This window comes from Pleurodeles waltl, chromosome 12, assembly GCF_031143425.1.
Source record: "Pleurodeles waltl isolate 20211129_DDA chromosome 12, aPleWal1.hap1.20221129, whole genome shotgun sequence".
NCBI lineage: Eukaryota > Metazoa > Chordata > Amphibia > Caudata > Salamandridae > Pleurodeles > Pleurodeles waltl.
This window is the reverse complement of record NC_090451.1, coordinates 267,825,401-267,840,167: the sequence shown is the minus strand read 5'-3', so window position 1 is coordinate 267,840,167 and position 14,767 is coordinate 267,825,401. Positions and strand designations below refer to the sequence as shown.

Sequence of the window (14,767 nt, the reverse complement as noted above, 5' to 3'; positions counted from 1 at the left end):
TCCATTGTAGAAAAAAATAATAAGATGGTCGGCAGTGACTGTGGATAATATCAACAATGATCTGAATGCTCTTAGAGTAGGCTTCTCCAAGTAACTGGCAAGCTACTGGTAGCTCCGCACCTACTTAGAAGTAGCTCTCCTGTGTGCAGCCCAGTATAATAAATCAAGAGCTTTTGCTTGGTTGAATGAATGAATGAATGTATATATATATAAATAAATATATATAACATTAAAAACTTATTTGAGATGAAAATGTGTGTACTTTCAGAATCCAGAAGATGATGATGATGGAAAAATGGCTGAATTTCCAAAATATATTTAGAGCTGCTACTTGAGTGATAAGTCAGGGCGCATAGGGGAGACATTACTATCTTGGCACCAGGGGCCTTTGCAGCTGTAGTGGTTATATATTACCCACAGAGAGGCATTCCACACTGAGAAATAATTTTTTTACATTAGTTCTGGCAATGGGGCCTGATGAACAGAGGTGATCACTAATGGTCATCTTATATACAGTGGCCACAAAGGTAGTCTTGTCTGTTACAGTCACTATTACAACACGAATATTAGTAGCTCGCAATAGCTTTCACTGAAAAGTTGTTCTTTCTAAAGAAAAGGCTAGAGACCCCAGTCTTACGGCAAGGAAGTGATGGCACATCAATATGTTTTTCAGTATTCAAAAGTCGTGCTCTAGCACCACAGTGCTTTGCTGGCATCTGCCATTCATCTTTAAGGCTATATGAGTTGTCAATGATTAGTTCACTGATTCCAGTCAGCCAGGAGGTAGGTAGCCAGGTAACCAACTTTTGGTTTGAAGGCAGGAATCCAAGGAGTTTGGCAGATGAGGTACAAAGCACAGGAGCCAACAGTCTGCATTCTTCTGCTCAACCTTAGGACATTTCTAGATACATCTCAGCACACAGAATGCCACGAAAATAGTTCATCTTAAGAAACAAAACAATCATAATACTATGGCATGTAAAAATAATACTAAAAACACCCACCTTGGTACGCAACAGTAGATAAATTAATTCCATTACCGTTTGAACACCACACTTGCCTTCATTTAGAAAGCAAAACCTTATAAAAATATCATGATTTAAAGCAAAGTGTTTAAAATCATCTGTTAGACAAAAACTGACTTTTCCGAAATGTGTGTCCAGCATTCACAGACTGGTGTGAAGCCTGTTTGAGAGCTTTCAGTGTGACAGGATTACTGTGGTGGGACTGAATCCACAAGCTTATCTCCTTGTGGGCATTTCCAGCTCCAGGGGCGTAACACATGAGGTCACCATCCTTCGGGACGCCCCCTTTCATTCCAACTGTGAATATCTGTGAGTTACGGGAATCTCAAGGGCCTCTAACCACATTCTGTAGGGAGGCCACTAACCATATTTTGCGTTATGGCACTGGGCCACTTCCAGCAACAGGCAAGCAAAGGCCTAGCCTCTGACCCATGTGTTTTAACTCCATCTCTAGTCACAAAAGTTTAACTTCCGGTTACACAACATGACGGAGAGAAAGGGGTTCCGTGTACAAAGCTCTTAATGAGTACTTTTGCAGGATGAGTGGCAGAAATATATGAGGGAGTATCAAGGCCAAAAGTGGATTTTGCACTACATGAAAAACCAAGTCACTTTTTTAGATGATGACACCATCATGGGGCTCTCTTAGAGGCAGGATTTTGACTTTTGTTTAGCCTCTCAACAAGGTTGAGAGTTTAGTGACTCACGTGCTTATCTGGAAAATCATGCACAAAGAATGCTATCAGACATCTTAACATCCATCCTAGACCCCTCTCAATCCGGTTTCAGACGAAACCACAGCACCGAGACTGCACTCCTCGCCGCCACAGATGACATCAGAACTCAAATGGACAATGGCGAAACCTCGGCCCTCATCCTCCTCGACCTATCAGCCGCTTTTGACACAGTCTGCCACCGCACCCTACTGACCCGCCTCCATGAAGCCGGCATCCAAGATAAAGCCCTCAACTGGATCTCATCCTTCCTCTCCGACAGAACCCAGAGAGTCCGACTCTCCCCTTTCCGCTCCAAAGCCACCAACCTCATCTGCGGCGTCCCCCAAGGCTCCTCCCTCAGCCCTACGTTGTTCAACGTCTACATGGCCCCCCTCGCTAAACTGGCCCGCCAACATCACCTCAGCATCATCTCCTACGCCAACGACACCCAGCTCGTCCTCTCCCTGACCAAAGACCCACTCCCCGCCAAAACCAACCTCCACGAGGGACTAAAAGCCATCGCCGAGTGGATGAACGACAGCCGCCTGAAGCTCAACTCCGACAAGACGGAAGTCCTCATCCTCGGGCGCACCCCTTCGTCCTGGAACGACTCCTGGTGGCCCACCGACTTCGGACCCCCACCCACCCCAACCAGCCACGCAAGAAACCTCGGCTTCATCCTGGACTCCGCCCTCACCATCACCAAACAGGTCAGCGCGTCTCCTCTTCCTGCTTCAACACCCTTCGAATGCTACGCAGAATTTTCAAGTGGGTCCCAACAGGAACCAGAAAGACGGTGACCCAAGCCCTCGTCAGTAGCAGACTTGACTACGGCAACGCACTCTACACAGGCATCCCAACAAAAGACATCAAACGACTCCAGCGTATCCAAAATGCATCCGCCCGCCTGATCCTCGACATACCCCGCCGATGTCACATCTCCCCTCACCTGAAGGACCTCCACTGGCTCCCCGTGGACAAGAGGATCACCTTTAAACTCCTCACCCACGCTCACAAGGCTCTACACAACACCGGACCTACCTACCTCAACTCCAGACTCAACTTTTACGCCCCCACTCGTCAACTCTGCTCTGCCAATCTCGCCCTCGCCATCGTCCCCAGGATCCAGCGCAAGACCTCCGGCGGCAGATCCTTCTCCTTCCTCGCCGCCAAGTCCTGGAACTCTCTCCCCACCTCTCTACGCCAGACCCAGGACCTCCTCACCTTCAGGAGACTCCTCAAGACCTGGCTCTTCGACCGCTAACAGCTCACCCCCCCCCCCCCAGCGCCTCGAAACCCTGACGGGTACATAGTGCGCTTTACAAATGAAATGATTGATTGATTGATTGAACTACATTCCGCTTTACAGGCATAATGAGCTACCTTGCTGCACTGAGCAACTTTCAGACTTATGGTCTGAAGTTAATCGATGATAACCTGAGGGGGCAGCCTCTCTATCAGTGCAAGGATCAGCAGACAGGAGGATGCCTCACCTGCAGCTCAGCAGAGGTCACTAGCCAGCAGAAAAGCTCAGTCATTTGAACGATCGCTACTGACACGGGTGGTCATCTGCCGAGTTCGAATCCAGGCAAAGGATCGAAACAGCCTTCCACATTTTCGACGTTAGTAAATCGAATACCATTACACTGGGCGACGTGAACAGTGCATAGAAAGGGCAGAAGTGTGATATGAAGCGCTACATATTAAAGAAGGTGTTCCTAAAAGACCACAGGTGAAATGTTTAACATGTGAGCACTATCAGCGGTCTGTGAAACATACATGCCAGGATTAGAGAAGGTCTTTGGAACTAGGTCATACCCTCTGATTTGGACACGGAGGCAGTGGGGAAATGTCCAGGCGAAACCCACATGTTCTCTCCTTTTGCTGTCAATTTTTTGCCAGGTCGCTCATTCCTTAAAAAGTTTAAGCTTCCAACCAGCTACAGACACCGCAGCACGGGGTCGCTGACACCAAATTACCCACTGTCACTGGAGTAACGAAATTGGAGAGGATCACGCTGCAAATTACATGGAGGGAGCCCCCTCCGGACTCAGTCAGGCCAGGTGCTGTGGTGAGGGGACCCCATGGAGCTCCCCCGCACCGCGGTAGCCTTTGTTATGTCAACTGGCCTCCTGGCCTCTTTTATTACTGTTTCCATTAATCATACTCTGGTGAAAAGCAGTGATTCACGCAGAGCCCGTGGAGGGCTGTAAAATATTAAACACGCTGGAAAATCTCCACCAGAAAACTTTCCACATACACACACATCACTGCGAAGAATGCCGCGACTGTGTTTAAAAACAAACAGTATTGGAGCCTGCGTCGCTGTGCTGGGAAATGAATGTGCGTTTGAATTATGCAGGCGGGAACGGGGAGTTGAAAGCTGTCTGGGCAATACTGAAGTCAGAGCAGGCCCTTGCTCGAAATGGGCCTGGGTCCAACCTGCCCATGCCAAAAGCCGGCCCCGATTTAAAATGCCAGTCCCATAACAAAGGAGAAGAGGGGGAGTCGAGCCGGACCTTATTTCTCCAATAGCGTTTGGTATGCGCCCCCTTCCCGGAAGTGTAAAAAAATGGCCAATGATTCACGTTGTATCAAAATCGGCGACTATCACAGTAACAAACTGCAAATGTATATATGTAGTATTACTACAATAAACTTTTGCGAGGCTCCCCCAGGCGGCGTTTATGGCTGGCTGTCCAGTGGAATCTTCAGCCCATTTACTCCTAAAACAAGACTCAAGAAAGACAACCCCCCACAGGCGGGCTTCTTTCTGAAAAGCCTGTCCACCGCCCAAAATAAGAATTTAAATGAACAAGGTGCACACGGATGATGCGCTTTGTCTGTTTCACTTCTTTCGTAAGATTATGGATTTAGTCTGTAGTTGTCGCTTCATATCATACTTCTGTCACTTCGAGGAGCTGTAAATGAGGCGACCAGGGGTCGTGGATTTGCCAGGACAATTTATTTTCCCCCCACTGTTGGGCCAAGCAACTTTTAGGCAATTTAGCACGTCTTGTTTTTTAGCGAGGGTCTACGAGACACACAGGGAAATACGTGTTAACGTATTTGAGAGCAAAACAAAGCAGTATGCACTTTTGCTAACACAGACAATAATCTGTGTAAAAATTGTTAGTTTCCCACTAGCACATCATGGTCTGCGTGTTCTCTTTTGATGAGCGCTGTCGACTAAGTTATTCTATGCCCCTTAGTCTATTCTGATTTGTAGTCCTACTTCCATGTTCATGAGATGTTCTGGTTTTTAGTTTTCAAAATCTGGTCAACGTAGCTGTAAATAACAAGCGTTACCATTACCCGATTTAATATTATAAGATTTATTAACCTCAAAAGCGTCAATTTGTGCCTGGATTTAAACTGCAATACATCATCTGCGTCAGCGTCAGACCCACGAGCCATTAGGCTGGCTGGTGACCCCGAGTTTGCCCAACAGCTGAAGTTTCCACCTGTCTGCTGATCCTGAGGGTGATACAGAGGATGTCCTCCCAGATTGTAATTGGTTAACTCTAGTCTTTAAACCTATAATTTGCTTTTTGCAGCAGGGTAGCTCATAATACGGGGAAAGCAAAAGCGGGATGTACTTAAGATCTCGGTCTGACAACATCCTTCGGCCACGATTGTCCGGATAAAGATCTCACTTGTACTCTCAATCTTGTTAAGACCCCAAAATAAGTCAATGTCGAAATCCAGTCTGCCATGTCACATGATAGTAAGAACTTATTCTCGCCCTTTTCCATTTCTGAACATTAGGTGCAGGATACAATCTGAGACTCGACATTGTGAGAGCGAGGAAGATTCTGCAGTGTTTACTTCAAACATGCACATCCAGTCCTAAACAGAGCTAAACTGAAAGTGGGTAACTTGGTGGTACTCCTGGATGCTGCCCAGTCTGCCTTTAAAGTGCTGTCCTCTAACTCACCGCCGCTTTACATGCTGGGATATGTTGCCTTTAAAGTGCTGTCCTCTAACTCACCGCCGCTTTACATGCTGGGATATGTTATCGTCACTTTTATATATTGCATCTAATCATGAAGAGTTAGCACTCATTGTGTTAATCATTTATCGTTTTGTTTTTTTATTTAAAGGATCACAATACCCACTGCTATTGTTCGAAGTTGTTGCTTAAGAAATAAAGCTGATGTTGGAAATTATTAAGGTTACAAAGATAGAAGGAGTATCATTTTTTGTAAGGTTTCTACAGAGCAACGGTTGGTGTGAAATGGGTTTTAAAAAAAGTGACTTACAACTTTAGGCCAGTTTTCAGAAAAAGGCTTACCTATTATAATGACAGGAAGGGGATTGTATTCATTAAAGACTGGATACTCAAGGACAGATGAACACATGTTGATTCCTGATGAGTTGCCAGCAGCTTATGTAGAGTTCTGCAAAGGAAAAATGACACAATCACTTATAATGCTTAGCTTGGGAAAGTATTCAGTGCAACAATTCAAAACTACAATAAGTGTTCTATCAAACCAATAATACCACCGTGGGATACTGCTTCAACACCTTCAGTTCCTTGGTTTAGATGCTAACTGATATATTTATTAGAGGAACCTCACTGCCATCCTTTTCCACGAAGGCAAATATACGACAAAAGGGTCACACCCCTAGCCAGCCTGGGTGCATATGTATAGTTTTATTCCATGATGGTTTTCCTTTAAGATTGAAAGATTGTACCACCAGCGAGCTAAAAGTCATTGAACGGATACAGACCTGCCAACCTTGAAACAAGTTCCATTTTGTGAGCCTGCAGGGACAAGGGGTTGGGGTATAAAGACTTGTGCTTTGGACCCACTGAACTGGCTAAAGAGGACACCTGCCCTCCTCCACAGCGAGAAGGAACTCACCTGAAGCCGCCTCCCATACATTGGGGAGGTGTCAAATGGCGCCCAGCTCTGCAGCGCAAGGGTTTCCAGCTCTTCATGTGTTAGTATATGGTACAGGTTCTGTATGGTGAGAGGTGTAATCATGGTTCAAGCGGCTGCATCTTGCGAGTTGGCAGGCCTGACGGTATTTTTCAAAGGTAGCAGATGTTGATACTTCTATAAAATCAGCATTCCTAAAGTTTCTTAAATCTTCGAGTCAGAGCCATAGTGAGGGCAGTGGGATCAGCATAAAACTATGACGTGATCAATTGTTGGTTCCCAATCAGTTAGAAATCTTGAGCAAATTAGTAATGCTAAAATGGTAGTAGAAGGGTAACATTATTATTGAAGTAAAGGTTCTAAAGGAAACTTTAGTATATTGCAATAAATGAACATATACAATGTTACCTATTATTGACATGAGTATAAAGAAGCAAACATGCAGCAAGAGTTGCATAAAAGCTGAATATATTGTACTTTTTATATGCCAAACTGGCATTGCGCGAGGTGCATAAGTGGGATAATACATGCAGGAAGACTGGATTTTAGAAGACCACTTCATCAGATACTAATGTGAGTAAACGAAACGTGGTTCTCCTAGCCGCGAGGGTGCAGCGAAGCAGTAAGACATCCAACTGTGACCTTGTACAGGGAGGCTTATTCCGAGCACAGCCTCAGATGAGACCTCCAGTATCTACTTCTATTTTTAATGTGAAGGCTCGAGTGGGATCTGTACTGCAGTCTTTGATGCAGGTGTGTCAACTTACAAGAAAGGGAAGAGGAGTGAACCAAGATCATGTTGCACCATTAACTTAATTTATGATGTGGTCAAGCTGTCTGGGAGAATAAATAAGCTTTTTCTTGGACAGATAAGGCAGGTCTCGTAGTCAAAGGCTTTGAAAGTACAAGGCAAGGATAAGAAGCTTCTTGGACACATTGAACAGTATATTATCTATTGATTTAAAACTAGGTCAAAGCTGTCGGGCTTCCAAAATGTCCGACTGAAGCTTTAGCCACTGCTTGCAGCTTCCACCCAGTGATCACGCTCAGGATACAGTTTGAGGCAGTGTAGCGGGAAAATCACTCAATTTCTGCTGGAATTACGGGTTAATGGGTATGCAGCGGCCCCAGCATGGTCCCACCTATTTCATTGGACGCAATTCCTCAAATCTAGCACTATCCTGACCAATGAACAGGTTATGCAGAGGATGGGTTTCACTGGCACAAACTGAAAACAATTCAGAAAGCCTCTTAGGCTTTTCAGGTTACTGCCAAGCCAACAGCCTAGCAATCGATTATATCCCTGTAAAAGTCCAAGAAAGAAATTGCAGAAAGTTATTTTGGATCTAACAAGAATGTCCCGAAGAAGTGCAGTGCTATGATTAACAAGGTGTCTGATTTCTGAAAGTGTTATCTGGGCCCCACTATTTAAGAAAAAAATATCTGTTAAAACCAATGCGAGCTAATATACGTTAATGCTGGTTCTGAAGCTTAATTGTTAGTTCTGCAGCCAATCCCCATGTCATAAAGAGGGTGGAAGCAATATTACAATAACTACGATAATTATAATACAATAATTGTAATGCAATTATTATAATACAGACATGAGCAATCGCGGAAGTGTTTACTGAAAGGCCTCTTGGCCTGCTCCAAAGTTAATCTTGAACCATGAGCAAGCTGTAGGGAGCATTTGGACAAAGATAGCTCCTAGGCCAAGGACCTCTAAGAGAGGAGTACAATTGGAAAACTCTAACAAAGTTCTTGCCTTTGGTCATTATTAAATAATTCTCTGGCACGAGTATCTCATAGTGCGTGTGGAGGACCCTTTTAGGATATGTTTGCTCTTCTTTTAATAATATCAAAAGGTCTTGGCTAATGTTAGTCCCATAAACAGCCATACCTAGGCTGAGTAGGTATTGATAATTTCATAGTTTTGAAGTTGTGGTATGTTACCAGTATTCATATAGGGCAAAACTGTAAACTGGCTTTTTAACCCTTGGCGCGCGTCTGGAATCTGCATTAATACATGTATCTGGGATACCAGTGTGTGTAATGCGCCGTCAGTTTTGGGGGTGCCAAGAATCAGTCTTGAGGTGGTAAGGTAGCTTGGATTATGAATGTGCCTGAACATTCAGAACATGCAGTATATTTTCTGAAGTATGCAAGTGATTGTGCACGACATGCTCCTTTGAGTCCAGTTGAAGATGCACCGCAGCGATGACCAGCGCAGCAAGTCCCATCTATACTACGGGTCCGTGGGCCATAGCATGTTTCCATTATTTGCACTGCCTTGATACGAAAGGGGTGTGCACATTTCCTTTTTTTTGTCTACAGCACATATACTAACTTTAATACTCTACAAGTTAGTGCATAGGCTGCAATCAGCATAACTTGGAAACATGAACAGCAGTGCTTTTAATGGGCAGGTTCTGTCATGTACTGAGTACCTGCACTTTTCAGGGCTGGTGTAATACCTTTAATGGGAGTATACTGGCACTTCTCAGTAGCAAACAGGTACTCTGGGATAGCGAGTGCCTGCACTTCTACATTTCAATTTAAAGCACCTGTCAGCAGCATATGTACTAACTCAGAGTGTTAATATATGTGCAGAAGGCATGGAAAAGAAACGCACAGACCCTTTCTGTGTCGGCGCTGTGCAAATGCAGCCAGTGGTATGTGAGGGCCTCCTCTTGCGCATAAGGGTGGGGCAAATGTGTAACGTGCTATTAGAAGGGAGATGTTCACAGTGTGTACACACACACACACAGTTGTAGTTTCGAAACCAATAAAAAGTTGTGCAAAAGTCAAATACAGGTCTCAATCTTCGATTAAAACGCACTGCACGACAGTTCTATGGAAACACACTGCACAAGGAAAAAGTTCTGGACCCCAAAGAGTTAGACTTTTCTATATGCAGCATGGAAATGGAAATTAAGGGGGCCAGGCTTTACAACTGAGTTGTAAACAGTGCCAAGTAACTTTAATCATCAGTTTTCACCGAAACTTTCAATGCAAAACAGAAAAACTTTGCACCTCAGACCAGGAATGAGAACTTCTTTGAAAACGGACCTGGATCTTGTATTGATGCAACTGATCTCCTGGACATTCTTTTGTGTCTTTGCATGGAAAGACATTGCAGTCCTCCCCATACGTCCCAGTAGGAAGCTGTGCTGCCCCTGTGAAACTGGAATGTCTCTAGTGCTTGCCTCACCCCCACAGGATTTGTCGTTGAAAGCTTTGCTATGCTGTGATCGAAGACCACATCCTGAAGATTTTATTTTCACCAGCATCCTTTCTACAGGTGAGTTCACAGAAACTGGTATATTGGGAGGATTGGTGAGTATAAGGCGAGTGGGGTTTTGGAGTGACCAAAATAAACGTAAACACAGGCTGGTATATGTAAAATAGAGGGACTGCTTGAGTAAGGCAACTTCAAAATAATGAGCAGACCACCCTTCATTGGAGACCCTGGTCCAGGTGTGCAGGACAGAAGAGGTTACTGAGTCACAACAGTACGTTATTCATGCAACATCTGGGGCGTAACCTTTTAACAAAACACAAGGAAGAGGTGAGGGGGAGTTAGGGCTTACGCCTCATGTCATCAGAACACTACGAGAGACATTACCAACTCCATCTCTGGTAGGGAGGGAGGGGGGGGGAACACTTGTGTCAAGTCCTGCATTTTTCACTTACATATCAGATATGTTCGTTCAGTTGAAGCAAATCAAGTCTACAACACCCAGAACGTATTGGGCAATTAAATGAAATCCTGGGACTGGAACTATGATGGAGCGATGTGGCAACCCCTCCTAACAGAAGAGGCCATGGAGGAAGGCAAGTCCATACAGCTGTAAAGCTTCTGCACAGCGTCTTTCACATGACTCGGTTCCTCCCGAAACTAACCACGTTACATAGCCCGCGGTCCTTCTTGAGACAGGCCACATGGGTGCGTTTGTGGCGCTGACAACTCCACAGCGGGGACGTGCTAGAAACTGCCGGTACTAATTCAGTTCAAGGGATAGTTCAGGCGCAGTATTATTTCAGAGATGGCCTGGGTTAGTGGTGGATGAGAATGGAGGGCTGGTTGCGTAAGTTCACATGTGAAACGGAGCGTGCAATCACTGAGGCGCGCGGCGTTTTCCACGGAGACCCCCGGGTCTCGAGGAGGCGTGGAGCACGTGACGCAGGGAGACTGCATATGGAACACGTAAAAAACTTTACACGTGTGAAATGGAGCCGGCATTACAAGGGCTGCCAGCACTGCATGCCCGTTCAGATTCCAGTGTGGGCGGTGATAACACACACATCATACCATGCTGCCCTTGTAGGGACCTGTGTGTTACGGTATCCGGTATTTAGGGTCGAGGCCAGCGAAGTACGCCGCAAAATGATGGTCCTTCCTGGAGTCATGTAGAGAAGTCCGTAATGTGTCACTCACACTAGCTGCCTCACAAATATTCAAAAAGCTCAGGGTGAGCAGGCGCCCTTGACCCCGGGGTGGCCCCCTGCATCGCGGAAGCTGCAGGGAGGGTCTACTTCTCCCCCTGGGGAGGCCACGGACGCCATTCTGAAGGAGCGGGTCGGGACGGCTTCATTTCGCTATTGTTACTTGGGTTGTGATTCACGTGGCGTCGGACTATGATGACGTCCTGTCCCACAGCCATTGTCATCCGACAGGTGCATCCAGGAGACAATGGCGCAAGTTATCACTTTACTTTGATAGGTCAATGCCTTGGTACCTCATGATTACACCTTACCTGGAATCGCAACAGACGGATGAAGGTGCTGTTCGGCGTGGAGACTGGTCCTCCCCTCTCCTCACTAGCTGTGAGCCGCGCAAGGCCAGTCAGCCTTAAGGAGCTCCTACCTGTCTTTGCAAGGTTTAGACCAGCTCAATGCGGTCCGGGAGGGGTTACAAGACAACAATCACTCTCTACAAGTGATATCACCCACCATTGTCAGGCTCCCACCACTATGGCCATTACTTGGTGGTCCAAGAGTAGACACGGTTGACGGACGGTGCAAGCACACCCAGATTTTCTAGCAATCAACTCTTTCCGCATCTTTAAACGACGAATGTAGGACACCAACAGTTATTGTCTGCCTCACTGGAATTATGCAGTTCTGTAGCCACAGTGTTTTCCACATAATTATGGAACTCACTGCACTTGACATATACTCTATTATCTGCACCCCATTATCCGCACAAGTGAGAAGCGTGATTGGTAATTTACTCTTATGGTTTCACTTGGCAGTCTTTGGAACTGACAGAAAGGTCTATTATGTTTCATAAATATATCCCAACCACCACCATAATTGAAGCGGTAACAATCTATTGAAATGTACATTGCACCACAGCCAACATGCGTTTTGTCCTGCCTTTATGACTTTTTCAAGGCAAAAACCTACTAGAAACAGCCAGTTGAGATTGCGGTCTTTAATTTACGAACAGACTTAGGGGGTCATTCTGACCCTGGCGGCCGGTGACCGCCAGGGTCACCGACCACGGGAGCACCGCCAACAGGCTGGCGGTGCTCCCAAGGGCATTCTGACCGCGGCGGTTCAGCCGCGGTCAGAAAGGGTAAACCGGCGGTCTCCCGCCGGTTTACCGCTGCCCGATTGAATCCTCCATGGCGGCGGAGCGCGCTCCGCCGCCATGGGGATTCAGACACCTCCTACCGCCATCCTGTTCATGGCGGGAAACCCGCCATGAACAGGATGGCGGTAGGGGGTGCCGCGGGGCCCCTGCAGTGCCCATGCCAATGGCATGGGCACTGCAGGGGCCCCCGTAAGAGGGCCCCGCAAAGTATTTCAGTGTCTGCTTTGCAGACACTGAAATACGCGACGGGTGCAACTGCACCCGTCGCACCCCTGCAACTACGCCGGCCCAATTCTGAGCCGGCGTCCACGTTGCAGGGGCATTTCCGCTGGGCCGGCGGGCGCTCTTTTGGAGAGCGCCCGCCGGCCCAGCGGAAATGTTTGAATGGCCGAGGCGGTCTTTTGACCGCGGTGCGGTCATTTGTCGGCGGGACCTTGGCGGACGGCCTCCGCCGTCCGCCAAGGTCTGAATCAGGCCCTTAGTCTGTCAGAATTCTTATTGCTCCTTTAAGAACTGATATGGTCACAACTGAAATGGTACGGCGAATACTAGATAGGGAAATTAGAGTTCCATGATATTAAACTTATCTCGTATGAAATGCAAGTGCGTTGAGGGCACATAGCAGTAATGAACTGCTGACCCACGCCATTAAAGTGGCACTCAGTTGTTAGAAAAAGCTGTTGAGTTGGATCGGTTGGCAGTGCTGACTGACGTGCGAGACACTTTTGTGGCAGACTACATGGCTGATATGGGTGGCATCACTGACAGGGGTCCCTCCGTTAATGTGTCTTCACCGATACTTCAGAGCTGAGAGATACCGAGGGACCTGAAATTCACTGAAACAATGTTGAAGAGTTCAGGATTTACCTAACCCTATTCTTCAAATATGTAAAACTACAGCACACCCAGAAAGAGTACCACAGAGTGCCAATGGCCACCCAGATTTCAGCTCGCTTGTGGCTCAAATAACACTGCAGACGTGGGATCTCAGGAATCAACTGTTAGCTAATAATAAATGCACTACTCAGTACCTGAACGCACGTTCGCTACAGGAAGGAGGTTGGAATTTTGGGAGACGAGAAATTGACAAAGGCCAAGATGGTCCTCCCAGAATTTGCAATTTCGGCTTGCGTGGATCTAATCCAGTTTAAATTGCTACACATATACTTTTACATACCTTTAAACTCCCCCCAACTGCAGAAGATGGGGGTTGGGGGGGGGGCTGAGGCTCACTCGCCTGCTTGTCTGAGTTGCGAGGGGGATGAATGCGACTTCCCCCATGTAACATGGAGTTGCACAGTGACAGTCAACAGAATGGTCCCTGGCACAGTCCTAGGATGCCCATGTGGTGCTCTACCCGAAGACATGCTTCTGGATGTCACAAGGGATTGGGAGGGCATACGCCACACCTGTACCCTTGTGGGAGTAGGGTACCCACTGGCTCAAAGGGACACTGCATGTTACTGGCACTGCAACAAGGCCTCACCAAACACGCACTAGCTCAGAGGGATGGACAGGTGTGCACACATGCCAGGCAAAGCTATGTTCACACAAACACAGAAAGATGAGGTGCCTTCAACACTATTTACAACCCGTTGTGTTATCCCGTCCCTGATTACTGCTGCCTTTTACTTCTGAGAATTGTAACACGTTCTGCCTGTTTCTAAATTGAAAAAAACATTAATGTGTTTATTAAGAAGAACAATGACACACAGAGTGTAATCGCATTTAACTTTCTCAAGTAGCCAGTCCCTGAGGAATGTTCTAGTATAGATCTGTAGGAAAGCAACAAATCCTCTATGGCATATGAGACACTAGTTCCAAAGAAGAAAGACAAACTATTCTCCCTTTCCGCAAATGTTATGACTGGATAAAGGCCATATGGGTCTTGCTCATATTTGTAGTAAAAACATAATTCCCACCGCTGACAGGCCTCTCCCCACGCGTCCTTGGTTCTTGTGTAATCAAGAGACCAAGAGAGCTTGTTTGCAAGGAGTCTCTGCCCGAGGCCAGTTATGTGTACACAATAGGAGGGAAGGTTCCCCTTTGTGTCAGTTTAATCGAATGGGATTCATTGACAAGTAAAGCAGAGTTCCATAACACGCAACAAGTTATTTGCCTAGTCACGCTCAGTCATACATTTCGGAGTAGAGCATAGCTTGGCATGTAATGCCAGAGGGCTGTGAAGTGCTGTCTCATTCTTACTCCACTTCCAGTTCTGCACCACCTCTAGCTAACCTGTCAGTGGGAGCTCCCTCTTATCTAGCAGGGTGTGGCAAAATTAACGAAAGCACATTTATCTGCACGGCAAACGGGGAATATTGAAAAACCTAAGCAGTGTGCCTAGTAGAGCGTGCCGCTGGCGCGTGCTTATCGGCGGGGCCCAGCCATTAGCATGCGCATATCAGACACAGTGCAGTCACTGCTCGCAACTAGCCCCATGTCCTGAATCGGGCTTGCAGCGACCTCTAGACCGCCAGTCATCGGCGCTAAGCATTCTGGGTCGTGTTAGCATATATTTTACCGGGAAAAGAGGAACTA

General features: G+C 46.6%; 1 protein-coding gene across 1 annotated transcript in view; it reads right to left on the bottom strand.

Annotated features, from left to right (window-relative positions):
• Positions 1–14,767, bottom strand: part of OSGIN1 (oxidative stress induced growth inhibitor 1) — a 32,471-nt gene that overhangs the window by 11,414 nt on the left and 6,290 nt on the right. The window contains exon 2 of the mRNA XM_069215573.1: positions 6,036–6,141. Coding sequence (XP_069071674.1) covers positions 6,036–6,102 — 67 coding nt within the window. The 5' untranslated portion in view covers positions 6,103–6,141. The remainder of the gene's footprint in view (positions 1–6,035; positions 6,142–14,767) is intronic.